Source organism: Esox lucius, chromosome 14 (genome assembly GCF_011004845.1).
Source record: "Esox lucius isolate fEsoLuc1 chromosome 14, fEsoLuc1.pri, whole genome shotgun sequence".
NCBI lineage: Eukaryota > Metazoa > Chordata > Actinopteri > Esociformes > Esocidae > Esox > Esox lucius.
Window position 1 is genome coordinate 5494509 of NC_047582.1, and position 27825 is coordinate 5522333.

A 27825-nucleotide genomic window follows, 5' to 3' on the forward strand; every position below is an offset into this window, starting at 1 on the left:
CGTTAGCAGCATATCCTTTAGGTCCTGTAAGTTGTGAGGTAGGACCTCCATGGATCAGATCTGTTTGTCCAGCACATCCAACAGATGCTCGATTGGATTGAGATCTGAGGAATTTGGAGGCCAAGTCAACAGCTTTAACTCATTGTTGTGTTTCTCAAACCATTCCTGAACCATTTTTGCTTTGTGGCAGGGTGCATTATCCTACTGAAAGAGGCCAATGCCATCAGGGAATACCATTGCCATGAAAGGGTGCACATGGTCTGCAACAATGCTTAGGTAGGTGGTACGCGTCAAAGTAACATCCACATGAATGGCAGGACCCAAGGTTTCCCAGCAGAACATTGCCCAAAGCATCACACTGCCTCTGCAGGCTTGCGTCCTTCCCATAGTGCATCCTGGTGCCGTGTGTTCTCCAGGTAAGCGACACACGCACTCCCCCCCCATCCACGTGATGTAAAAGGAAGCATGATTCATCAGACCAGGCCACCTTCTTCCATTGCTCTAGTTCTGATGCTCATGTGCCCATTGTAGGCACTTTTGGCAGTGGACAGGGGTCAGCATGGGCGCCCTGACTGGTCTGCGGCTACACAGCCTCATACGCAACAAACTGTGATGCAGTGTGTTCTGACACATTTCTATCAGTACCAGCATTTACTTTTTCAGCAATTTGAGCCACAGTAGCTCGTCTGTTGGGTCAGACCACAAGGGCCAGCCTTCGCTCCCCACATGCATCCCTAAGCCTTGGCCGCCCATGACCCTGTCGTCAGTTCACCGCTTTTCCTTCCTTGGACCACTTTTGATAGGTACTGACCACTGCAGACTGGGAACACCCCACAAGGGCTGCAGTTATGGAGATGCTCTTACTCAGTTTGGCCCTTGTCAAAGTCGCTCAGATCCTTACGCTTGCCCATTTTTCCTGCTTCTAACACATCAACTCGGAGGACAGAATGTTGACTTGCTGCCTAATATATCCCACCCACTAACAGGTGCCATGATAACGAGATTATCAGTTATTCACTTCACCTGTCAGTGGTCACAATCTTATGGCTGATCAGTGTATGCTGCCATCCACAAATCTTTGTCAGGGAAGACAAGGAAGACTGGGAAGACCCTTGTCCCAACAGTTTTGAAACATGTTTCTGGCATCAAATTTGAAATGGGCATATATTTTCCAAAAACAATACAATTTATCTTGGTCAACATTTGATATGTTGTCTTTGCACTATTTTCAATTAAATATAGGGATAAATGATTTGTACAACATTGTTTTATTTGCATTTTACTCCGCATCCCAACGTTTTTGGAAAGAGGTTGTACATGTTATGGGTGTGTTAATTCCATTCATTTCTGTGGATACTGCTCCCATCTACGACTGCTCCTTCTAAGAAGTACCAATATGGCGTCAGCTGGCTTTAACGTGTCATGACCAATAAGCTACTTTGTGTCAGCAAGCCAGAGTTTTTCTGTACACAAATGGTCTTGGGGGAGACACGTGTTCTCGTTGTAGCGAGCGGAAGCTGGTTTCTCGTTTCTGAACTAGGCTACCGCCTTCTCTACAAGGGTTGCCAAAGCGCATTGAAAGTATAGTGCACAGTCACCCGCTATTACATAAAATAACTGCACAAGCGCTATTTTTTCCAAACAGCTCTATCTGTAAAGCGACCCGCTCAACCCGTTTTTGCCCGCACAGTGTCATTAAAATAGTCCAATTGCCAGGAAACCTCTCCACCTGGCAACACGGTTCTCTACCGGCTTAGAGGTTTTAGCAAAAAAAGATGATTTGAACCGCTAAAACCGAGCTTTGAGAGGGTGGTAAAGTTTGTTTTATATTGAACATTCGGTTGTTAGGCGTTTTATTTCTTGTCAATAGCTATGAAGTCAAGCATTCCACTTTCGTAGGAGCTATTGAATTTCAATTTATTTTTCTAATTTTGAATATAATATTTTAAAATACTAAAAGCTGTGGATTGTAGTCCACCCACACTTATTAAGAATGTGCTCTTTTTATAATCATGGCACACTTTTTCTAGTAGCTATTGAATTTCAAATTTTTTAAAACACATGTTGAAATGTAAAAAAAGTAGAAGCTGTGGATTGTAGTTCATTATCCCCCGATAAAATATGCACTTTTCATAGTCATGGCACACTTTTTGTATGAGCTATTGAAATTTAAAAATGTTTAATCACATTTTGAATTGTAAAATTTTAAAAATCTAAAAGCCATGGATTGTAGTCCATCCTTCCCTTCTTCAGGTTATGTATGTTTAAATATTCCAATACTTTTTTGTAGGACCTATTGACGATTGAATTCAGAAATTGCCCCCAAAAAAATCTCAATTTTGAAAATAAGGTGTGTATTGTAGTCCATCCTATCCCAATTCCGAAACGGTAATTTTCATGGTCATGGAATGCTTGACTTAGATACTGACAATTGAAAACGAAAATCCACATAATGTCCATAATAAAACTAACTTTACCTCGCTAGCATGGATACGCCCACAGACACGATGCACGCCCAGAGTTGGCGATTGTATTAGACGATTGTATACACTCGGGCACTGAGGGCGCGTGAACCTTCTCTCGTCTAAACGCATTAATGAAGAGGAAAATTGATTTCTGCACATAGTGATAACAGCAATAAGACTGTAACATGGCTATACAAAGGATATTACGGGCGGTTATCATGGGACCTCCGGGTTCGGGGAAAGGCACCGTGTCAGGGCGCATTGTAAAAAGTTTCGGATTAGCACATCTTTCAAGTGGGGACCTTCTGAGGTCCAACATAAAATCTAAAACAGGTAGGATTCTAAACCCTCCACACAAGCATTTGAACAGTGCTTGCCTTTAAGTCCATGTTCGTAGCAACAATGCTTAAACACCGTATTGCTTGACGGTGTTATACTGTTTCAGCAGTATTGGCTCTGACAGCTGATTATGTTTCAAGGGATTGATAAAATAGAGTTGATTGAGTATAATATCGGTGGTGGCTGATGAATTTGAGCAGAATGTAAATGCATTATTGTAATAGTGTTTGTACGAAGAATAGTCAGGCGGTTCCCAGTTGCTTGTGTTAGGTCTTTGTCACCATAGCAAGAGGTGACATTAGAAAAGATATAAACGTTCAGAGGTTGTTAGTGATATACTTTCTAGTGACTTAATCCATTTATTTTGGATGTTCTGCACAAATTCTTAACGTATGCCTAAAGAGAAAGAAATAAAGGTATGCAAGCTGACGGAAGCATGCAATGTACTGAATAAACAGTTCTGTTCTCACATGATTGTGTGATCTCTCATCTGACCTTCTGGGGAGAACGATAAAGTTCAGCTAAGTATTTTTGTTCAACCTGGACTTCATATCAGGAATTTCTGTCAAACTGTGGTAACAGATACAATGTTGTTTTTACATTTATCATACATCCCCTGTCAAAATGTTGTCCCAGTGGTCTGATTTAACCATATGGTAAAATATCAAGCCAAGATCGAAATGCCTATCCGAGTCACTCAGAAGAAAGATTATTGATGCCCATGTGTCTGGGAGGGGTTACAAAGCCATTTACATGCAATTCAAAGTACATCATTCCAGTCTCTGACAGATATACAACCCTGTTTCCAAAAAAGCTGGGACGCTGTGTAAAATGTAAAGAAAAACAGAATGCAATGATGTTCCAAATCATTTAGACCCTATATTCAAGGGTACACAGATAACATCAGATGTTGTAAAAGACATTTCATTGTTTCTTTTAAAATATATGCCCACTTTGAATTTGATGCCAGCAACACGTTTCAAAGAAGTTGGGACAGGGACATCAAAAGACTGGAAAAGATGTGTATTACTAAAAAATAAACTTGGAGGAACATCTGACTAATCAGGTGAATTGGCGACTAATCAGGTGAATTGGCAACAAATCAGTAAAATGATTGGGTATAAAAAAGCATCCCAGAGAGGATGAGTCTTTCAGAAGTAAAGATGGGGAGGGGTTCACCACTCTGTGAAATACTACACTGGCAAATAGTAGAACAATTAAAGAATAATGTTTCTCAATGTAAAATTGCTAACAATTTGGGGATCTCTTAATTTACGTTACATAATATCAATAAAAAATTCAGATAATCCGGGGACATTTCTGCACGCAAGGGACAAGGCCAAAAACCAATATGGTCTTCGGGCCCTCAGGTGGTATTGCATTAAAATCAGACATGATTCTGTAGTGGAAATCACTGCATGGGCTCAGGAACACTTCCAAAACCCATTGTCTGGGAACACAGTATGTTGTTGCATCCACAAATGCAAGTTAAAACTCTACCATGCAAAGAGGAAACCATATATAAACCAGATCCAGAACAACCGCCACCTTCTCTGGGCCCAGGCTCATTAAAAATGGACTGAGGTGAAGTGGAAAACTGTCCTTTGGTATGATTCATGAAAATAAGTGTGAATACTACTGTAAAGAGAAGAGGGACCAGGCGGCTTATTATCAGCGCACAATTCAAAATTCATCATCTGTGATGGTATGGGGGTGCATTATTATATCATTCATTTGGGAGAGTCCATAAAAATCACCCATTCAATACTATTAAGTACTAAACAGCATGTTTTCAAAATTTCCTCCCAGTCAATGTGAGACTGATAAGTTATAAGAAATTACTGCATTGAGTTATTGAATGTAGAGGTTTACTTATTTTTACCATACTATGAAATTGCATTTCTTTAGATTTTTAAAGAACAAATGATATTGAAGTATTACCTTCCAGTGACATTTCTTAAATGAGCTTCCCTTCATTTGCCAATGGTGTTGAGGTAAATATTCCATATCTGTATGTCTGAATAGGGGGTTTAGTTTTTCACAAACCTGTGGGTGTTTGTTCTTGCAAATGTAAAGATCCCCTTGATTAAAAGGTCTGTTTTCAACCAGACTAAAATAACCAAACATTTTCAGTCCAGTTGAGCTCCAAAACTGAAACAGCTTCTCTTATCTAACCCCCTGCCACTTGAGCTTTAAACAGGCATGAGACTCTAAACATTCAACCACTACTTTATCATACTGTCCCAGAAATCTGGGATCATGTCCAATTAGCTATGAGGACCATCATGAACTGAAGAGTAACCTTATGTTGAATTCAGGACATGTTACCATTACTCTCTGGAATAATATGTTTCAGGGCACAGGCATAATAATGTGAAGAAAATACATAAACGTTTATATTTAGTCTGACGTGAGCAGTGCTAGGGACTAGTGAACTATGTGTAGTTAATCTACTAGTTTAACAACATTTAACAGAAATGTAGTAGTTAACATTTTTGTAATGGGGTAGCTAACTACAGAAATACTGTACATGTTTAATACAGTAAGCTAAAGTTCACATTCTGTTAATATCTGACTCCAGAGTAATAATTTATTAAAGGTAAGTGTGGATTCACAACATATTTTTAACATCAGAATTACTGCTACTTTCAAAACTACTGTCTGAAATGTTACAATAAGCTAGAGAATGACTTTAAGGGTAGACTAGATCCTAACACATTCCAATGTATAATAATTGGTAACTTGGTAAACTATTTTCCGAATGGCTTCCTTAACACTAGAGATGCACTTCACATAAACTATAAACCATGTTCTGCTGTTTAATCTGTGACTCTGTAATGGAAAATTCCTGGACAAAGCAATTAATGAGAAATTAATGAACTGGCATTTTGACCTAGAAAATATAGAATATAAGCAATTAAATATTTTCCTAACATAATATATATATATTTTTTGATAGTATTATTATTATCATATTGTTGATTATGTTTTATATATGATTTAAACTCTATTCTGAATGTGATTGCATGCATTGTCAATAGAAAATACAAAGTAAAGCCTGCCTTCACTTTGAGGTTTTGGTTTGGGTTCTTCCCCGAAAGCATTTAGATTAGATCTTCCCATTAGTAACGCATAACGCATCTCTTCCTCTGGCAGAGTTGGGTCTCCTGATGAAGTCATGCATTGATCAGGGACAGCTGGTACCTGATGATGTCATCTCCCGTCTCATCTTGACCGAGATGAGGAATATGGACCAGAGCAGCTGGCTGCTGGACGGTAAGCATCAAGCACCTGAATCTCGCTAATGAGTCCTCTTTGACCATACTCTACACACACCTGAAACAGACAGCTAATGTTCCGGGGTGTCCCACGTTATGAAAAACAGTACAGGCAACACATTTTCACAATGTACCACTTGCTTCGGGGAGCTTAATGCATGTTTTTAACATCTTTCCACACACACTCTAATCCACACTAATTAGGCTTTTTTCCGTAGGGACACCAATATGTTCTCTGTTAGTCTACTCTAGCAATTAACCTTGAGACAGGGTCACACTAACATAGGTTTGGATAAGATATAGTCAATTCCAGAAACACTTTCGTTTTGAAATAGTGAGATTGGCTGTATGAAACACATGCTCACACTGCTCCAAAAAATTAAGGGAACAAGAAATCATCACAGTATAACACACCCCAAGTCTATTATACAGGGATGTCAATCTGTCCAGTTAGGAAGCATAAGTGATTGTGAATTCATGTCATCTGTTTTGGTGCAAATGAAAACGATAACAGGTGCACTGCAGAGGCAAAAGCAAGACAAACCCCAAAATGGGAATGGTTTTGCAGGTGGTGGCCATAGGCAATTGCTCTCTCCTTATTCTTTTGGACAAATTATTCTCTAGATTTGTGTTTCGCTAGTAGCACGAGGCAGTACCTGCAGCTCATTCAGGTTGCACAGGCAGTCCAGCTCCTCCAGGATGACACATCCATACGTGCTGTCACAAGAAGGTTTGCTGTGTCTCCCAGTACAGTCTCAAGAGCATAGAGGAGCTACCAGGAGATGGGCCGTTACACAAGGAGCTGGACAGGGCCGTAGAAGGGCATCAACCCAGGAGCAGGACCGGTATCTACCCATTTTTGCGAGGAGGAACAGGAGGAGCACTGCCAGAGCCCTACAAAATGACCACCAGCTACTGGTGTGCATGTTTCTGATCAAACTGTCAGAAATAGACTTTATGAGGGCCCAACTTCCTCTTGTGGGACCTCTGCTCACAGCTTCGTACCATGCCACTCAACTGCTATTTGCCAAAGAACCCCAGAATTGACATGTCCGCCATTGACGCCCCATGCTCTTCACATATGAGAGCAGGTTCACACGGAGCAAATGTGACAGATGTGAAAGAGTCTGGAGACGCCGTGGTGAACATATTTCTGTCTACAACATCATCCAGCATGACTGGCTTGGCGCTGGGTCAGTGATGGTGTGGAGAGGCATTTACTTGGAGGGTCGCACAGACTTCCATGTGCTAGCCACCAGTACCATGACAGCTGTTAGGTACCGGGATTAAATCCTCAGACACATCGTCAGAACTAATGCTGGTGCAGTGGGCCCTTGGTTCCTCCTGGTGCAGGACAATGCCCGGGCCTCATGTGGACAGAGTGTGTGGACAGTTCCTGGATGATGAAGGCATTGATGCCATTGACTGGCCCTCACATTCCCCAGACCTGAATCCAATTGAGAACCTCTGGGATGTTACGTATCGGTGCATCCAATGCCGTCAAGTAGTGCCACAGACTGTCCAGGAGCTCACTGATGCCCTGATCCAGGTCTGGGAGGAGATCCTCCAGGACACCATCCTCCGTCTCATCAGGAGCATGCCCAGATGTGGTCCGGAGTGCATACAGGCACGTAGGGGCCATACAAACTACTGAGTCACATTATGAGTTGCCGTGAAGAAATTCACACAAGTTGGAACAGCCTGTGATTTCAACTGTTTACTGTGTTTAAATCCTGCCTTTAACCGGTTGGTGATTTTGGTTTCCATTGACCATTGTTACGTCATGTTCCTCTCAATGAATTACACAATGTTTTGTAAAGATTTTGACCTTTAATATATTTCCTTCATGAAGACCCAATGTGTGATTTAAGTGTTCCCTTCATTTATTTGAGCAGTGTATTATATTAACATAATCTTGCTTCTAGGAATCTTTGGAGAAGGGATGCTGCAAGGAATCCCCAAAAGAAAACTCAACGTTTGTCCATCTGTCCTTCAGGATTCCCCCGTACTGTGGTTCAGGCAGAGTCCCTGGACAACGTGTTCAGAGTAGACACAGTCATCAACCTAGACGTGCCTTTCCAGACTATTAAACAGAGGTTGACCTCCCGTTGGGTCCACCAGCCCAGTGGACGGGTCTACAACATTGACTTCAACCCTCCCAAGATCGCTGTAAGTCCAGTCTATGAGACACCACTGTGTTTGACAACTAGACACTGTTTGTATTGAGCCTAAATAAAAATATAGATAAATAGGTTCTGTATAAAGGTATTTGTAAAGTATTTATGTGCATATTTGTATAAACGACAACACGTTTTATACATAGTCTGTTGGACAGCTGACATCAGAAGCAGAATAAAATCTGAACTGTAATGAAAAATATTGTCTGCTGAAGTACAAGCAAATGCCTCCAAAGTCGTTAGACATTGCTTTATAAAAAAAATAAATAGACAAATGTTTAGGTTTAAATCCAATTAAAAATTCCTATAATTTGCGGTGAGATTTAGGGTAAAAAGTACTCAAAAAAAATACTGAATATGTATGCAGCCTTGGCAAAGCATCACCAGAGTAGACACCCAGGCGCTGTTGGGGTCAGTATGTCACAGACCTATGCCAGTTATTACATGCAAAGGATGTGTTGACTAATACAACATAAGTGCTTAATTTGAGCATGATATTAATATGTCCCAATACTGAAATGTAAATAAAGTGTTACCATTTTTAAATGGTGAAACCGATATATATAAAAGCCCTAAAATAAAAGCTGATAATCTATTCTTCAACATCTTGGTAATTATTTGTCTTCAAATCCAGACTTTTAGTGTACAAGCCAAATAATTACAAAGGGGCACTGTATTCACTTAAGCTTTAGAAAGGCTTCTGTTCCAAAGTATTCAGACCTATTTTACACACAGTCCTTATGCATATGACCATGAAATAAAATGTTTGATACTGTCTGTAGGTATGGGTGGGTTACCTGAAAAACCTAAACCACCTTTACGATAACATTTTAATATTTTGTGTGTGAAATGTTTTCTGAAGACTGTACCAAAATGTTGCTGTACAAAATATGTAGCACAACAATTGAAGTCCTTTAACATGTAACAGATGACAGAGTGGAATAGGTTGCTTAACATTCAAAAACATTTAATCTAGCTAATAACCTATCATATTAGGTTGATTACAAATCTTCCTATATGCAACTTAAATCAGTGACTATAATATAATGGATGTTAGGTTTGAATTTTCCCAAATTTTTACTCTTTTTGTCTTTTCAAATATATAATTTTCTGTGGCTCTTTATTTGACAGAAGAGGTTTAAAAGATAATGAAGAAATGTTTTGCTGAAAGAGCAGTGGGCCAAATTGGTACCCATGCTGCCGTACATGTGCAGTAAAGGCAGCAGCTTAGACTGCTTAGCCATGCTAGGCCACAAATATTATTATTCTTAACAACAAAGTTTAGTAAAAATGTCTTCTTATATTCAATGAAGTATTCCAAATTGAAATCAGCTGTATTAAGAATAACTTCAATCCGGATCATGTTTGTTTTGTTGTTGTAATCCTTTCTGAGTGGCTTATTTCTCTTTTGTAATCAGATGAGGTAATCCTTGTTACATAATAATTGCATAATTTTTCAGTGTCCTGACATACACTCTGTGTATATCTAAGAAAAATTTTAAACCAGATGACAGCTACAGTATTTTGTGTTGTCTCCCACCATATAGTATATCTTTCAGTACACACCATATATTACCTATCGTTTAGCTTTATCTGAATCACTCTGTTCTTTAATTGTCAACCACAAAGCAACCAACTGCTTGCTGGTAATGCTATGAAGATATGGATGCTCAAACAACATTCCTTAAACAGTTAGGCACAGACAGTCTGTCCCTAGGGCCTGGAGAGATAGAGGAGCATGGGACAGATGGAGTGCTAAGGGATCTAACAGATTAGACGGTTGCATACCAAATGGAACCATGTCCCCTAATCCAGTGCACTACATTTGACTGGAGTTTATGGGAATAGGGGGCCATTTTGGACTTTTGTTTGCTTTTGAAATTCAAGTGGAGACCTTTGCTCCAATCCATACAATTAAACGGGAGCAAACAGACTTGCTGGCAGTCGATGGCGGCAATGTTAGCAGGACTGGGTGAAAACAGCATTTTGAATTAGTCCAAGTACATTTGCTGTGTTTGATCAGGCTTTTGCAATGGATCCAATAGAAAATGTGTGGTCAGATTGTTAGCAGGGTAAACTGACTGCACCAGTGGAAATGTTGTGAGTGGACACTACTCTCTAGCCTTCTCAGCGATGAATAGAACACTGAATGAGATCTCCCCCTCTCTTATCCTCTTGTGTTCTACTTTTCACAGCATGCACATTGTCTGTGTCTTTGCATTCTTTCCGTGTCATTGGTTTTAAGTAATAACACACTGGTAGGAGAGTTGGCCGCTATCTAAACACTAAGTCATATTGATTGAACATTTACCCCATGTTTGTATGCTGATGAGACAGAGGACTGAATGCTTAATGCAGGCGCAAATGTCATCACAAGGTATTGTTTCACGTTAACTGTGGAAACAGAATGGACTTGGCACTCTAGAACCTGTTTGGTCTGGAATGGGGGGGGGGGGTGTTAATTATCTGTGCCTTACATAAGTCTATTCACGTCTTTAGAGAAGTGGAACCAATCTCAGTTAAGGTAGCAGTCACATGCTGTAGGTTGTTTTGTCTTTATGGTCACAAGGTTATGAGGAGTTTAAAGTGTTTTAGCGATATCTTTGAGTGCCTAAGACTAGGCTAGGAGATGTTATTGCTTCTGATAACTAGGTTTTTTGTCCCACTCACATATCTCAGGACCAGAAACGCTGGCTTTGGTGTCAAGTTTTTATGCCACTATAATATTAACACTAATAATTTATTGAAGTTATGTAGTACTTCACAATATCTCATTTAAGAAGTCACAACCAATATCCGTAATATAAAATGACAATTGAAATGATAGAGGCCAAGTCTGATGGTGATTGCGTCTGCTGATTATTGTGTTGAGCAGTGGTTCCCAACCAGGGGTACTAGGACCCCTGGGGGTACTTGGCCTCACCACAGGGGGTACTTGAAAACACTCATGACACCATAGACTTACTAGTGAAATTAACATGAGGGGGTACTTCAGGGGAACTGAAAGCAGTGCAAAAACATTTTGGGGGTATAGTAACTGAAAAAGGTTGGGAGACACTGGTGTAGAGGGCACATCTGGGAAAATAAGTCTGTTGGACTTGTATTCTTTATGGCTCCCACTTTCTCTTTGCATGCTCTTTGCACCAGAAATTCCATCACAGAATAGGAGCCAATACAAAAATGTATTCTTCATTCCTCCAAATTTCTTATTCAAAATAGCTAAGTATGGCAGTACAATGACAGCTTGGCTGTAATCATTCGTGCTGAACTCTTTGGAAAATAAATTAAATATGCTTAGAATACGAGTACTGCAATCTGTTGTTTAACTGAAATCTCAGTCTTCACAAACTCACTGCTCGGTCTCTTTTGCTTTGCCCTTTTGCCCACAGGGTATCGATGATGTCACCGGAGAGCCTCTGACTCAGAGAGATGATGACACACCAGACACGGTTAACAGAAGGCTGAAGGCCTACGAGAACCAGACGCAGCCGGTCTTAGAGTACTACAGGTAGCGAAAACTAGAGCTGTACACAGTCTCCTATGGATGTATTTTATATTGCTCAGTCTCAGACCTACTGGAGAAATTCTTAAACACCAGATATATGCTGTTACTTTGATTTAAGTGTCTGTTGGATGAACTGTACTAGATACATTCCAATATGGTATTGTTGATCTTTTTTGTGTTTCTAAACCGCAACAGAATATTTAGGTTTTGACAAAGGACTAAACAGTGAATCTATTGCCCTGTGCAGCTATTTCATGCTCTTTGTTTAATACTGAATGACCTTTGCTGGTAACCTTGAAAGCATTATGTAGTTACAAACTGAGTTGCAGAGAACAGTACCTCTCTGTTTCAAAATATTCAATACCTACTGAAAAGGAGCTGGTTTATTGCTAATGTATATTGTGATTGCAACTGTTTAATGATGGTTATGAGGTACTAAATGTTTGTCTACCAACAGGAGTAAAGGGGTGTTGGAGACATTCTCAGGAACAGAAACCAACAAGATTTGGCCTCATGTTCAGGCCTTCCTGTCCAAAAAACTCTTGGCACAAAATGAAACAGTTGGTGAGAAAGCTTAGTGTCCATTTTGAGGGAAATGAATGGATCAGTTCACCAGAACTTCAAATAGGAATTACCTTTTCGGTCCAAAGCCTAGCAGTAACTATGTGCCTGTATAAGACCATGCCACTTAAGACCACACATTGAGTCAATGCCACTTTCCATCTCTGTTCACTACCTATCTAACCTTTTCTAAGATCTGTTTGAATTTTCTTGACAACTTGCACGGTCACACCAAATAATGGCTGTACACTCTAAAAAGTAGAGGTTCTAGGAAGAAAAATGTAAACGGTTCTCTATTAAAAGAGGTTTTTGAAAAACCCTCTACAAGAACTTCAACTCATATAAGTATTTTATAAAAAAGGAGGGGGAACTTGTCTTGAGGTCCAAGGTTTCAGTGTTAAGGACCCCTACATGGTCCTCCAGGAACCTTTTCTTTTTAGAATATAAGAGTTGGCAGGACAGAACAAGCAGGTCTAGAACCAAACCAAGCTGTTCCATATGTACAGTGGATATAAAAAGATAAATCATGTCAGAACATTTTCCACCTTTAATGTGACCTATAACATGAACAATTCAATTGAAAAACAAACTGAAATCTTTGAGGGGGAAAAATAACAGATAAAAAACTCAAAATAACCTGGTTGCATAAGTGTGCACACCGTTAAAATAATACTTTGTTGAAGCACCTATTGATTTTATTACAGCACTCTTTTTGGGTAGGAGTCTATTAGCATGGCACATCTTGACAGGCAATATTTGCCCACTCTTCACAAAAGCGCTCAAAATCTGTCAGATTGCAAGGACATCTCCTGTTCACAGCCCTCTTCAGATCACCCTACAAATGTTCAATTGGATTCAGGTCTGGGCTCTGGCTGGGCCATTCCAAAACGTTTATCTTCTTCTGGTGAAGCCATGCTTTTGCTGATTTAGATGTGTGCTTTGGGTCGTTGTCATGCTGAAAGGTGAACTTCCTCTTCATCTTTGTAACGGACGCCTGAAGGTTTTGTGTCAAAATTGCCTGGAATTTGGTACTGTTCATAATTCCCTCCACCCTGATTAAGGCCCCGGTTCCAGCTGAAGAAAAACAGCCCCAATGCATGATGCTGCCACCACCATGCTTCACTGTGGGTATAGTATTCTTTGGGTGATGTGAAGTGTTGTTTTTGCGCCAAACATACCTTTCGGAATGTTGCCTCATAGCACACAGCCAGTACTTAATTCCTGCAGTTCCTTTAATGTTGCTGTAGGCCTCTTGGAAGCCTCCCTGACCAGTTTTCTTCTCGTCATTTCATCAATTTTGGAGGGACGTTCATGTCTCTATTGTGTTATATTTTCTCCACTTGATGATGAATGTCTTCACTGTGTCCCATGGTATATCTAATGCTTAGAAATTATTTTGTACCCTTCCCCTGACAGATATCTTTCAACAATGAGATTCCTCTGATTCTTTTGAAGCTCTCTGTGGACCATGGCTTGGTCTGAGATGCAACTAAGAAAATGTCAGGAAAATCCTGCTAGAACAGCTAAACTTTATTTGTGATTAGTCAGATTCACTTAAAATGATGGCAGGTGTGTAATGACTTCTATTTAACATGAGTTTGAATGTGATCGGTTAATTCTGAACATAGCCACACCCCCCAGTTATAAAAGGGTGTGCACACTTATGCAACCAGGTTATTATCTTTCATTTTTCCCCCTCAAAGATTTCAGTTTGTTTTTCAATTGAATTGTTCAAATTATAGGTCATGATTTATCTTTGTCCCATTCTTTTACATCACAAACACCTGGCATTTTAACAGGAGTGTGTAGACTTTCTATATCCACTGTACCTGGTTTCTAGGTGATTTTGAGTCCAATTTATACCAATCTATGTGAGAGAGGATTGGATGATAAAGGGAAACACATAACATGCAAAATATAATTATGTTCAGTTTGTGATTTAATCACGTGTAGCGCAGTGCCTGTTGCCTCCCATTGTTTTTATCATCTTAGTTTTAGACTACTATGCAATTAACAAGAAAAACATGACTGACTGCATTGGTTGTAGTTAAATATTTGTTAAGGAATGGTGTAGTTTAGAATAGCTGCCATTTTGAGTTCCTAGCCATATTAAAGCAGACTTAATGTAAAGAGAATGGTGAAACATAATAGGTAAGTCAGTTTGCACACCAGGCTAAGAACTCATCATTTAGCTTTTTATTTAAAGGCTTTAATTTGCTGATGTCTAATTGTGTACTGCTGTGACCTTGTCATGGGAGGATAGATTATCGATCTAGAATGTATTAATACTGAAAAAGCAACATTGTCTTACCAGCTAATCATATGTAGTATTTTTGTAGAGCATTATCTGCTCTGATGATTTTTTTTTTAATGCTTTTACAAATGGATACATTTTTATGAACCTTATTAAATTTTTATTATAAAACAAGTGTAATAGGTGTTATTCCTGGAAGATACAAATCAGGGGTTAAATTGGGGTTTAGGTCTTAATTTTTACTTTCCAGTTGTGTAAAATATCATTTTGACCGTTTATACCGGAGCTCAGCTCCTGCCCAATTCTGCCCCTGATTATGATGCATGTTTCGATATAAAAAACTATACTGTAAACTGAAAGAAATGGTGAAAAGCAACAAACAGCTTCCCATAAATGTCTTCTGTTTATTTCTATGAACTTTTGCAGAATGTCTTCAACTACCTAATATTGCTGGTAGGCCTAAGGTATTACAGCTGTATTTTCTGCACGTACTGTCATTGTTTAAATTCTGTTCTATTTCAAAAAGAGAATGAAAGCAGAGCCTAGTACAGGATGTTATCACGCTTTTACAATCAATTCTATAAGCACTTGAGTACAGCAGACAAACACTGTTACGTTGAGAAGCGTTTGTCCTTGACAATTTCAGAAGGGTTGGTTGTAGTGGATTCACAAGCAGTAACAGAAACAAAAATCAGTATTCAGTAGTAATACAGCTAACTCATTGCTTTGCATAGTTAAAGAACCACAGCTACACCAAGGCTTTCATGGCTATGGTAGTTACATACAGTTTACTGTATCTGTGTGTGTCTGTGTATATAGTATACAGAAGAAAATAGCAGTAGTTATATACACTGTATATACTGGTACATACATTGGATGTAAGAAGTATTCACCCCCATTGGATTTTTTTCATATTGTTTTGTTACAAAGTGGGATTCAAAGTGATTTCATTCAGATGTTTAGGATTGATCAAATATTTCAAAATTTCCAAAATGCAAAGAATATACACAAAGTAATTAATTAAAATGATAGTTGCATGCAAGTATGGATGTTGATGTTTTAAATAATAACCCCTTCCTGTCCCCATTTTATTCAAACTCTAAGTTCCCTCTGAGAATAGTTTTATTTCAAGCACTGATTAAACTACAGCTCTTTGAAAGTCTAATAAAGAGGGACAGTTATTTTTTGCAGGGTACCAAACTAAAAACAACAGGAAGGAAACTACTCAGGGATGTCACTGTGCTGCCATTGGTTATTTTAAAAAAAACTCTAATGGGCCAAGAAACTGAAAATGGATCCACCACATTGTAATCACTCATCAATAATGACCTAAATTAGTAAAAGGAAGAATAAATATACACAGAAAAATATATTTCAACACAGTTAAATACAGCCGCAATACAAGTTGCATCAGTGAAGCCAGGTGTTTCACTCCTGGTCGCGACATTCCAACAATCTCTGAGGTCCAGCATAGGGCAGCGCTAAATGGCCTGGGTTGGAGGGGAGGAAGTCCGACTTGGGTGCCTGCAAGCTTATTGGTGATCGTTGATTCCCGGAATGCATTTCTTAGCACACGTCTATCAGCCAAAGAATCTTTTTAAAGAGAGAATTGTAATAAGAATCAAAGTGGCTTGGATAGATAGGTGGGTAGGAAACCTGTCTTGATCATAACATATCTTCACACCTGCTGTGGAGTTGGACATAATTGGTCATGAAGTTGGGAGACACAATGGGGGGAGGGGGGGTGGGGTGGGCACTTCTTGATAGGAATGAATGTATGCAACAGGGCACTCAAGTAATACTTTATAAAAAAAATCAGCAAAGGAATATACTTTTTGGCCTAAATGCAAAGCATTGTGTTTGGAACAAATCCAGCAAAACCCAGATCTGTTTCCTTATTTTTCAGCATAGTGGTGGCAGCCTCATGGCATGGGGTCAGTTCTCAGGATAAAAAAGGGGTGTAGACCAGAGAACAGGCAAGAATGTAGAAGTGCACTTTACACCAGCTACTGGAAAAGGAATTCACCGTTTAGCCGAACAATAAATTACAACACTATGAAATTGCAGTCAAGGCACTTCACAGAGCATGAAGAATAAAAAAATAAATAAAGGCCCAGTATTGCATGATCCATATGTGCAAAGCACAAGACCAACTGTAATTGCTGTCAAAGGTATTTCTAACATTTATTAATTAGGGGGTGAACAGAACTAATCAACCTAGTGTTTGATCTGATCAATATTTAAAAAAATATATAGTTGTCTAGTGCAGGGTTTCACAAACCTCTCCTTGTGGTCTAGTTCAGGGTTAAAACAGGGGGAGAGGTTTGGAAAACCCTGATTTAAGGTCATCCACTGATCTGGCCCAACGCACATTTACTGCTGCAGAATGACTTCTACCCAATACTGTGCTCTTTCAGAAAACAATTCCACATTCTAAATCCAATGAAGAATATAAGTGTCAGAAAATATATCTTAAAAGACATCTTTAAAAACATTATACAGAATTTTGGAACTGCATTGATTTTGCAGAATATTCAGAATAGAGATTGTTGACCAAAATCTAACATTTAAATCCACTTTGTAACACAACAAAATGTAAAAAGTCAAATGAAGGATACTTCCTATACCCAAGTTTTGAACATACACCAGTTACCATTTGATGTGAGCCTAATGTCAATGAACTAACCTCCCACAAGGCTTGAAAGTAACAATAAACTATACCTGCTTTTTAGAACATTTTTGTAGTTTAGGCCACATATGCTTGTGTCTCAGCTGTTTTTGCAGCGTATTGGACATCAACTGCAGAACCATAAGTCCTAGAACTATTTTCTTTGAATTTAAACAAATTGTATGTCTATCTGGATATCTAGATTATCTTGCTGGATTCCAATGCTCAAGTTCTTGCCAGTCTCACTAGGCAAGAACTGTGCTGGGAGTCTTAAAACATTTCAAAACGTCATTCTTCACACTTTACAGGTTGATAAACAGAACCACAAGAATACAAAATCCTCAAACAGTAGCTCACAAATCCTCAGTGAAGATGACTTCCTCTCCAAAGTGGGAATCAATCTGCTAAAACAATCAAGATGACAATAGAAGTGATACGTTAGTGATATGAGCAAAGGTACAATAAGTTACCACTCGGCTTCCCTTAAATAATGATTTGAACAAATATAAAGTGCAGGACACATTCGGCGCAGATTCAGCTGCATACAAAAATAAGTCTGTGTGGGAGCTCAGCTCTTTTTCCTCCATGTCGTTTCATAGGAGAGACTAGTCATTCGGTCCTATAGGGGAGATGGTGACTATGTCTCCATCATGCGCAGGTCGTCGGTTTCCGAAGTAGAGTCCTCCTTGGACCGTCTCCCTTCTCTATTAGTCCACAAGCCGGCCTCCAGGCAACGCTTTACGTGGTACTCTGCCACCTGAAGGAATAAACACACATTCTGGATGAAAGGGCACTTTTAACTCAGCCCCCTTGTTCACAGTTTTTTTTCAGGGTGTTTAGACCAGAATGCTCAAAGTGCTCAACTAGGACCAGGTCCCTAATACACAATATCATATTTTTCATTAAGATTCAGGAAGCAAACTTAATTATGCATCAGCACTCTATATGCTGTCAATAGACATTCTATATATTGAGACTGTGGTGGTTAAAGAGCAGACCTGTCTGAGCTGATCTGAGTTTATAGACCTTAGAAATGACTCCCTTTCTACTTTATATTCTAGAGCTAGTCAAAAGTACTGAATTGTATGGGGAATAGAATTTGGAACACACAACATACGGATTAAGGTGCAGAGCTGCTCAAGCAGATTATTATGTTTATGTAACAGGCGTTTCTCCACAGCCTTCACTGGCCCATATCCAGACAACCAAGCTCTGAGTTGCTAGCTAAATATCATTAGATGAAGTGGAGCGAACATTAGTTTATTTTCCTTTTTTTTGTTTTTCTTTCTTTTTTGGCAGGAACTGAGTTTAGGGATAATGTTGAGGTTGATCTCATTCTTTAACTTTCTCAGTCTTGCCCTCTCCCTCTTTCACTTCCTCTAGGAAGGAATGTTGTTCTGAACACTGACTGTAAAAATGCATTCTGGGAATGCTTGGAACTGTTCCCAAAAATGTCCAGTCATTGAGATAAAACTAGTTCAAACTGCATGCATACACATGAAAAACAGTATCTGTATAAAAGGATACAATTTTGCCATTTTTTTAATAAATTTTTTAACTCACTAACTGGGCTCTTTATTTAAAACCTTTTAAATTCTGAATGAACATGAATTTGGGCTGTGGTATTTTCTGGTATCTCTGCTCTTGATCCATGTTGATACAAGAAAAGAAAAAAAAACTCCAAGGTTTCCAAGGTTATACCTCTTACATTGTGTGGCACAGAAATTCACTAATGTTTAATCAACTATTAACACTGTAACTGAATACACAGGTCTGATTTTTGTGTGGGTCACTGTACAGCATAAAACTGTGTACCTGTGGATTCATGTTGCTGAGAACTTTCTGGAGAATCTCCATATCTTGCATCTGGAACCCTGCCTTCAGCTCCTGTTCCAGACAGTTAAAAATAAAAGTATACAGATCTAAAACTACATGAATTTATCCATAATATAGAATACTTACAGAATCTTTTAAACTTTCCGTACGTGTAAACTGTGAGGAAGATGTAATTTGGAACACTCACAGGAGGTAAAGATTCCAGTACGTCTTTGGGGTCCAGCGGAGCGTGAGCGCTGCCACTATGTTGTTCATTATTGTTAGGGAGTCTGTCCCCTTTGCACTTGATGGTGTACTCCTTTACTCTCCCTTTGAAGGCCTCTAGTTCGGTATAGAACACGTCCAAGTATCCCTCTTGTCCTGCCTGGGGACATGGAGACAGTTGGGCAACACCATTAAGATACTTGATTGTCCCTTGCTGACAATAAGGAGCATGTAACTAAGGAGTAAGTTACATAAAAGGAAAAACAAATATGTTTTCTGATTGGCATACAATGAGTGTCAGTTCTAGGTTTGTGTTTGAAGCTGAAAAATGCAACAGGTTCCGGCATGAAACCATGCAGTCTGTGTTTATGGAAGGACATGAACATTAAAGGACTGGCAATTGTACAGAAACAATAGCAATATTTTGACATGAATGCAATAGGTGTGACACAGTGAAAGGTGCTTCTGTATTTTTTTATCATTGTGTGGTTGTGTTGGTGGATTCACCTGACTGCTGTCCCTCTCTAGTGGGAGACTGACCACATTACACCACTTTCTGTACACCTTCCTTTCATCAACCAACTATTTTTAGTGAATGACTCTTTAGTTACATAACATTAAACAATAACATATTTGGACCAGTCTAATCAATAAAACATTTTAATCATTCCATAACCTAGTTTATTAATAAGTAGTTAGATGGTGGGACACCAATTTTGGTGTTCATTTACTTGCGGTGTAATGCCTCTATAGTGACTCAGCAGATAGGGACAGCTAGATCCTTACTTTAGCTTTGTGGAAAAACTGACGGAAACAGCCTCTGGGGTCCTGCTGGGAAGTGCTAGCCATCTCCAGGATAAACTGCATAGCAACAGCCTGGTGAGCGACCTGCTCCATCAACGCCTCTTTCTGTGGTTAAATAAAACAGCGAAAATGTTACAGAATTTCTGTAACACTATTTAATGTAGGATATACTATCAAGGGAACCTAAAAAAGAGACATTTTGAAGCCCTGATTCAGTCAGGGGAAAGGGGACTGTCACCACCTCCTGCATACAGGTAACAGCCAAAATAAAGGAAACACCAACAGTGTATTAGGGTGCTGGGCCCGTACAATTCACCATAACACTTCAATGCATCTTGTCATAGATTCTAGAAGTATCTGCCATTTTGCTTTTATTGTAGAGAACAGTGTTGGACAGACATGGAAGAGAGGGCACTTGGCCTGCTCATGCCGACTCGTACGTGTGCACCAGGCTGAGCAGTTTAAAACGATGTACTACCCAAGCCAAAGATAAGCTCAGAAGGCTTCATTATTTTAATTTTATTTTGGATATTACCTGTATTCATCAATTATGTGTCAGACTGAAAAATATCACTAAACAGCTGTTTATTCATCACCTCAACAGGAATGATGCATACAATTGGCTTTGTACTACACCCCACTGTTTGGAGCCAGAAACCTAAACATTACACTACACCTCCCACAATGCCTGCCAAACTGTTCAATAAATTTTGATTTGAGTGGTCTTACCTCTTCGGCCTGCAGCCTGAAACACCAGAGGATCAGGTAGTTGGCTGTCTCTTCGCAAATGAGGTGGGGCATGTCAGACAGGAAGCGCTGGCTGTCGTCCCACCTCCTCAACATTCCTGATCAATCACATGAGATGCCGGAGTTGCACCACAGCCATCCACATAATTCAATACGAAAGCTGTGACAACAAAACCTTTCCCTCACCAAAATGTTTCAATTCTGGTTCGTACTTCTCCACGAATGTCTTGCTCTTGTCGTGATCCTCCGACTGAAGGTTTGCACTTTGCATGTTGATAATACTCTATAAGGGAAAGGAAAGAAAAACAGTGAGTCCATAATCAATGTGTTTTGATAATAGGCCAGGAACAGAACATGAGAGGAATAAAAGACACAGTTGAGATTCTTCCTCACTGTCTCTTGAGAAAGATCAGAATTGTAATGATTACACGGGTAGACATGATTTAGCAGGTGCATCTAACCTGGTATTTAATAACTTGGTCTATAATATCTTGGGTTCCTGGGAGCGTGCGTGGTGGTTTCCATAGTTACCCTGTCGAACACGTCCCGGCTGTCGTCGCTGCAGAGCATTGAGCTCCTGCCGCCTCCCAGCATGCTCTCCTTCCGCCGCCACTCCAGTTCCGTGTGGGAGAGCTCCGCCTGGCTGGCGATGGCACGTGCGCGTTCCTGTTCCACGCTCTCAGAGCCGTGCAGCTCCAGCCCGCACAGCTGGTCTTGAGCCTCAACCAACTGCCAACTGGACACAACTGAGGCCTTCACGCACTGCTGCTGGCTCTGGCACAGGGACACCATGTTGTCAGCGGGTGCCGACCCCATGCTGGGTGCCACGCCCTCTGCTCCGGCATCACCCTGATGAATGAAGGAGATAGGCAAGGAGAGTAGCCTGTTATAAACAACCAATGTGAGAGCATCAGGCACACCGCTGCTGGCTTCGGCACAGGGATGCACCATTGGCAATTAGTGTTTTCTATTGGCGTCAGCCAACATGAAGACCAATTAGGTGTCTATAAAAGTAAGATGAAATCTATTCAAAACCTTTAGCAAAAGGTTTAGCAAAAACAGCAGTTCCATCATAAAAAACAGGGCCAAGATCTTCACATAGAATTACTGAAGTTAGTTAATTGAGTTAATTATTCGCTGGTGAGAATATTGTTATTGATATAATTGCTTACCGTAATTCCCCATTTATAACCTGCAGCATGTATAAACCGCATCATTAATTTTGAAGCTTTGTATGTATACAAAACCCAGTATTTACCACACCCATATAAACCGCATTTGCCTGGAGAATTACAACCTGTACATACATTTTACATTCATATTGAACATCTGTCATAGGGTGCTACCAAAATTAATTTGTTGAAGAATTAAATGTTTTTGAAAACCCTGTGTTGGAAAGTCCCATGCGCAGTTTTTGTTTAGAAGAATGCAAATTGTCTGCCAGTATTTTCTGATAACATGCTGCATTCAATTTAAAAAGCCACGGGATTTCTGTTTTCATTATGATTTAAAAAGAAGCCAAACAACTATGTGATAATAAATTGCTTCTTATAATCACTATCCTTAAACAAAAGACAGCTTTTTTGCATGATCAGTCATATTTTGACTGAAAATCTCAATTTCTGCTTGGGTACGCAAACCTATGAGCACAACTCAATGTACCTTCAGCAGCCCTATGGTTCAGTCTCGTTGTCCACCCCTCAAAGAACTCTTCTCAGATATAGAAGCCATAGGAGCTGTAGCCTACTAGAGAGTCATCCACTCATGACAATGTCATGTTGGATTTGTCATTGGTAAATCTAAACAGGACCCTCGACCTGCACACACAGTGCCACACCTAGAACTGTGTGCAGCTGTGTTAGCAGTTGATATGGATGAACTAAGAAATCGACATTGAAACAAATACAAAAGTTCAACACAGATATTAAGATTATTTTTGGTTACATACACAATTCCACCTAAAGACCATGCCACAAGACCCATACCAGCTACATGCTTTAAGCACACAAGCTGGTTCCTGAACCAAGCAAACCCAAGGCAATCAACTTAGACCTTGCAGACACAGAGATAAGCTCAGAACTCACTGCTTCTGCCACCAAGGTTCCTAAAACTCCACATGACTCTAATTGCTTTGGTAGGTTCTCAAGCCGGAAAGCTCACAATCAAGCCATATCTCAAATCATTCATGTTACCATATCTTTCCATGAAGACATGGACGACATTAACTGCAAAGGCAGGCATCCCTGCAAAAAAAACATACAGCGCAAATGAGCTGGCAAAAAACAACAATTATTCACCGTGTGCAGCATGAAGCCTTCAAAGAAGAATTAAAATGCACTGAGGAAGGAAAGGAGTTCCCAAAACAGAGTAAACCGAAAAAGATCAAGCGCTGGGACAGACATACCTTTGCATAAACAACAGCCTGAATGTCTTTTGGAATGGATTCTACACTGTCGGAAATGTTCCACAATCATTCAGCATATTGAACGGAGGTAGGGTAGACCCCATTTAGTCAATTGTTTGGTCAGTAGGCAGTTGGTAGAGTAAGATTTTTAGTTGAGCAGCCGCATAGCCAAGTAAAAGCAGATTCCTAATTGTACCAATCCATTGCAAAGGGCATGGGGATGGCATAATCAATCTCTCAAAAAAATGAATATGCTACTGAAATTGCATATGGTTATATTATGTAAGAAAATTGACATTTATGTCTCTGTAGCACAGTTCCCCACTCGCCTGCAAGGCTGCTGGTCCTGATGGCGTCCCCGGGTGTGTGTTCAGAGCATGTGCTGGGCAACTCGCCGAGGTCTTTAATGACATTTTCAACCGGTCACTGGCCCAGACGGTTGTTTCAATGTGCTTCAAGACTGCAACCATTTGTGCCAGCGCCAAAGTAAGTTGACTGCGTCTAGCCTGAATGACTCACAATCACCCCCACAATCATGAAATTCTTTGAAAGACTAGTCCTGCCTCCCCCAACACTGGATCCCTACCAGTTTGCCTACCAGTCGAACAGGTCTACAGAGGACGCCATCTCCACGGCTCTACACCCTGCCCTGACCCACCTGGACACAACCAACACCTATGTGAGAATGCTGTTCATAAACCTCAGCTCAGAATTCAACATGGTCATCCCCTCTAGACTGTTCAACAAACTCCATAACCTGGGGATTAGACCCTTTCTCTGCAACTGGACCCAGTCTATCAGGATAGACAACTTCACCTCCTCCACCCTGATCCTGAACACTGGTGTTCCACAAGGCTGTGTGCTGAGCCCCCTCCTGTACTCCCTCTTCACCCACGACTGCGTTCCTGTACACAGTTCCAACACCATCGTCCAGTTCGCAGAGGACACCACGGTGGTAGGTCAGATTAGTGACAATAACGAGGCAGCCTACAGGGGGGATGTCAAGTGCCTGGCAGCGTGGTGCGCTCACAACAACCTGGCACTCAACACAAAGAAAACCAAGGAGCTCATTGTTGATTATAGGAGGTCTAAAAGCTGGAGTCACTTCCCAGTTCAAAGGACCTCTCCTGGACCCTCAACACTTCAGTCCAGGTCAAAAAGGCACAGCAGTGCCTGTATTTTTTGAGGAGGCTGAAGAAGGCCCATTTGTCCTCCAAGATCCTTGTGAACTTTTACCGCTGCCCAATCGAGAGCATTCTGACTAACTGCGCCAGTGTGGTTCAGCAGTTGCTCCGTAGCCTACTGAAAGGCCCTGCAACAGGTGGTGAAAACCGCCCAGCACATCACTGGTAATCTGCTCCGAGCCACCGTAAAGCAGTGTCTGCGCAGGGCGCGTGGCATCTTCACATCCATGCCACAAACTGTTTGCCCTCCTACAATCAGGCACCAGGAGGACTCCTAAACAGCACTAAAGGTCCTCTTAAACCCTATTCACAAAGCTGCTAAGACCAACTTTTACTAAGGAATGGGGAGAAGTCTTAAGAGACAGGGCAGGGTTGACCCTGTTGCTATGGATGTTGTCATGTTCCATGAACAAGCTGACTTACTATGTGATTGGCTGATAGGTGAGGGGTCTCTGTCAGTGTATTAATCATAGCAATACTTTAAAAGGATGTGTCATGTTGCCATATTGAAATAAAGATATTAAAATTAAAGTGTCACTGATTAAACATGAAACCAAGAATGATATACTGAGTAGTCAAGATATGTTCTGCTAATTGTCAGTCTCTTACATGTCTGGCAGCTCATAAAGAAATGCGCCTTAATCTATTGATGGTCCAATAATTCGTGCAACTACGTGTCCCAGCACCAACTACACTGGGTGCTCGAGCTATGGGCATGAAGTTGGCTTTGTATCTTTGTAATTGGTGAATATCATGAGGAAACCGAATGATTTATCGCACGATATGGGGTCTGGGGAGGGTATTTATTGATTAATGTAATATTCTACTGACAGATGACTGAGATATAAGTAATTTGTCTGCGCTGCATAGCTCAATAATCCCTGTGGCCTAGAAGCGTAGAGTTGTCACAACCTTGATGTCCGAAGTTATTGGGTTGTTTCTGTTTTTTGGTAAAGTGACAGCATCCCTGACGAGCTCTATGATCATAATACCCTCGCAATTAAGGCGATACCTTGTTAACTGCTCAGTATCATTAAATGTTTCTAAAACATCAACCTGATTACAAGGCGGATTGTCGGCAGCAGCCCTTTTAGGATTGTTTGTGATTTGGTCTTAGTGACTATGGAGTCCTCTTGACTACTCCTAACGTTCCCCATATTTAAGAGCTGGTTTAAGTTCTAAAACGCTTTGTGAAATACTCTTAGACCAAAACGTTAGGACTGACCCACCAAGTTACATTCCAGATGCACATGCTACCTTACTCCTTCAACATGCCTTGATCGCACATTTAGAATTCACATTTGTACATTTGTAATAACTATTATCCCACTTGTAACATACACTATACCTAATACTTGTAAACATTCTCCTCTTCTCTATTTGCACAATTATTTTTGTCATTTGTACTGCATTTGCCTTCAACGCACATCTATACATCTCACTTGTAATATACATATACTTAATACTTGTACATTTCTGCCCTTCTATTTGCACTTCTGGTTTAGAAGCTAACTGCATTTCGTTGTACTCTAATTGTACTTGTTCAATGACAATAAAGATGAATCAAATCTAAACAGAACAAGGATGAATCCGACCAGGAAATGCTTTCCCGTTCCTCATGTGTCCTGTGTTGGTGATGGGACACTGATGTTACCAGCTGCAACTGCCCATCTGTGACAAAGGTCATCAAGTTCGGTGTCATCATGTTGTCGTCCTGCACCATTATTTGCCTGTTTGTGGCCTGGTTGTTTATCTACTTTTGTAGTCCGATCAACAAGCTGGACTTATTCTCGATAAGCCCTAGACACTGCTGTGCATGATCGCTCTTAAACCTGGCACTGGAATCAGTGCACCAACAAGATGCAGGTCATTAGATTTTCATTTTCAATCAAACGGTAACTGAAGTCTTCGATGCCTGTCTGTCGGTTTTAAATAGCATGCCTCAGCCACGTTACTTACTGTCTGTGCGATCCGTTTACGTAAACAGTAGTGCACCTAAGAAACTGCCCAGTAACTGTAGATCAGATCAGGCCCCATCTGTCCATGCTGTCTGCTTTACTTAAGATTTTAAAGGAAAACAGATCCCACTGAGACACTCCCAAAACTGCCTCTTCCCCTTATGATGCACTGCAGTGACTCTGTTTTGGCTATTTGTGTGTACATAGACACACATGGGTTGTGTAGCTTTGCATACCAAGCTAATAATCCCAACATGTACCACCCATGAACTATAACTGGCAAGCTAATACTGTGTATGGATCCTTCAGGGAATAACATGGATGTCCGGGAGATCTGGAGGCAATAGGAATAGATGTGACACATATACTAGTTATGAGTGCTGATCTCATTCACACTGGGGGGCGGGTAGTTATTGAAAGTAGTTAGTTACTGACTGCCTGGATAAAAAGCAGCAAAATAACAAGCAAATACTACAGAGAATAATTTGGCCTTCGTGTCGTTAGTGTTTGTCCTTTGCAACAATTTGCTGTGTAATACCGGTAGGCCAGTCTAAATTACAGTGGCACAATCTTTGCTGAGCTAAGAAATGGCTAATGTAAAACCTGGTAATGAAACTACTGTTGAGTCGTTCCGCCGGGAATCCGCTATATCTTATGGCAGCAGCCTCGTTCGACGCTTACGTCTGAACAATTATGCAAGCTATCATCCATCTCAGGTAGCTAGCTATTGTCCAGATATCAGATTCGTCTATATTGTTGACATTGTGTACATGTTGGCTAGCTAATCGCATACTGCAGCCATGTCAGAACCATGTCCAACATCCCGTAGGTATGGTTGTCTAAAAGGTAACTTTAGCAAAAGGCTAACCATCTCTAGATTACACCAGTGGTGGCTTAAGCCTGACTAAAAAAGCCTGTTAAAAAGCCCGTATTTCCTCGATAAGTTGCGTAGCTACCTTGCTACCAGTAGTTAGCAGTTGGTAATACCTGCAGTGAAGAGCTGTAAAATAGATTTGGTACAGAAGAGGCAGTGGCACTGCAGTTTTCTTCTGAAAACATGGGGGAGTTTCCAGTCCCGAACCAATCCATCGCCGCAGCTCCTCGAGCCGCAGAAAACGCCAAAGCTGAGTTCTAGAATCTATCACTAGAGAAATTGTTTTACAAAATGATTCCCAAGCAAAGCAATAAGTTAACCGAGGTAAATGCGGTGGTATTTGGTTGAACCAGACCTCAAAAATACATCAGCCTCTTTTGAACAGAGAACTTCTGGCCCCATGCTTTTAACTACCACGTGGTGTAGAACATTTATCACGTGGTATCTGTTTTGATGTTATTTAACATTTTTATTTTTATTATCATGAATATGATTGCTGTATTATATATAAACCCTATATATATGTATTAATATATATATATATATTTCTGCATAAAATAACTGTGC

At 40.3% G+C, this 27825-nt stretch overlaps 2 protein-coding genes across 3 annotated transcripts in view; one reads left to right on the top strand and one right to left on the bottom strand.

The window, feature by feature from the left end:
- The window catches only part of ak3 (adenylate kinase 3), a 15346-nt gene extending 2503 nt beyond the window's left edge, over positions 1–12843 (top strand). Inside the window, exons 1-5 of one of the 2 annotated variants that reach the window (XM_010877373.4) lie at positions 2527–2798; positions 5961–6080; positions 8079–8251; positions 11649–11767; positions 12222–12843. In XM_010877373.4, the coding sequence (XP_010875675.1) occupies positions 2651–2798; positions 5961–6080; positions 8079–8251; positions 11649–11767; positions 12222–12342 (681 nt within the window). In that variant the 5' untranslated portion in view covers positions 2527–2650 and the 3' untranslated portion in view covers positions 12343–12843. Of the gene's footprint in view, positions 1–2526; positions 2799–5960; positions 6081–8078; positions 8252–11648; positions 11768–12221 lie in introns of those variants that run through there. The other variant, XM_020053284.3, reaches the window with a different exon arrangement.
- A 3901-nt stretch (positions 12844–16744) lies between these two features.
- On the bottom strand, positions 16745–27663 carry cdc37l1 (cell division cycle 37-like 1). The gene is made up of 8 exons (XM_010877366.3): positions 27372–27663; positions 21370–21687; positions 21025–21121; positions 20821–20936; positions 20074–20196; positions 19271–19447; positions 19063–19134; positions 16745–18004 (listed from the first exon to the last, which is right to left on the bottom strand). The coding sequence occupies exons 1-8, from the start codon at positions 27471–27473 to the stop codon at positions 17885–17887; spliced, it is 1125 nt and encodes a 374-aa protein (XP_010875668.3). The 5' UTR covers positions 27474–27663; the 3' UTR covers positions 16745–17884.
- Between the last annotated feature and the right edge of the window lie 162 nt (positions 27664–27825).

Coding starts and splice junctions, on each gene's coding strand:
- cdc37l1 (XM_010877366.3), bottom strand. CDS start 27,473: ATGGATTGGTTCGGGACTGGAAACTCCCCCATGTTTTCAGAAGAAAAC. Junction 21,688..27,371: donor TTTACAGCTCTTCACTGCAG/GTATTACCAACT, acceptor TTCATTCATCAG/GGTGATGCCGGAGCAGAGGG. Junction 20,197..20,820: donor TCAGGCTGCAGGCCGAAGAG/GTAAGACCACTC, acceptor ATTTAACCACAG/AAAGAGGCGTTGATGGAGCA.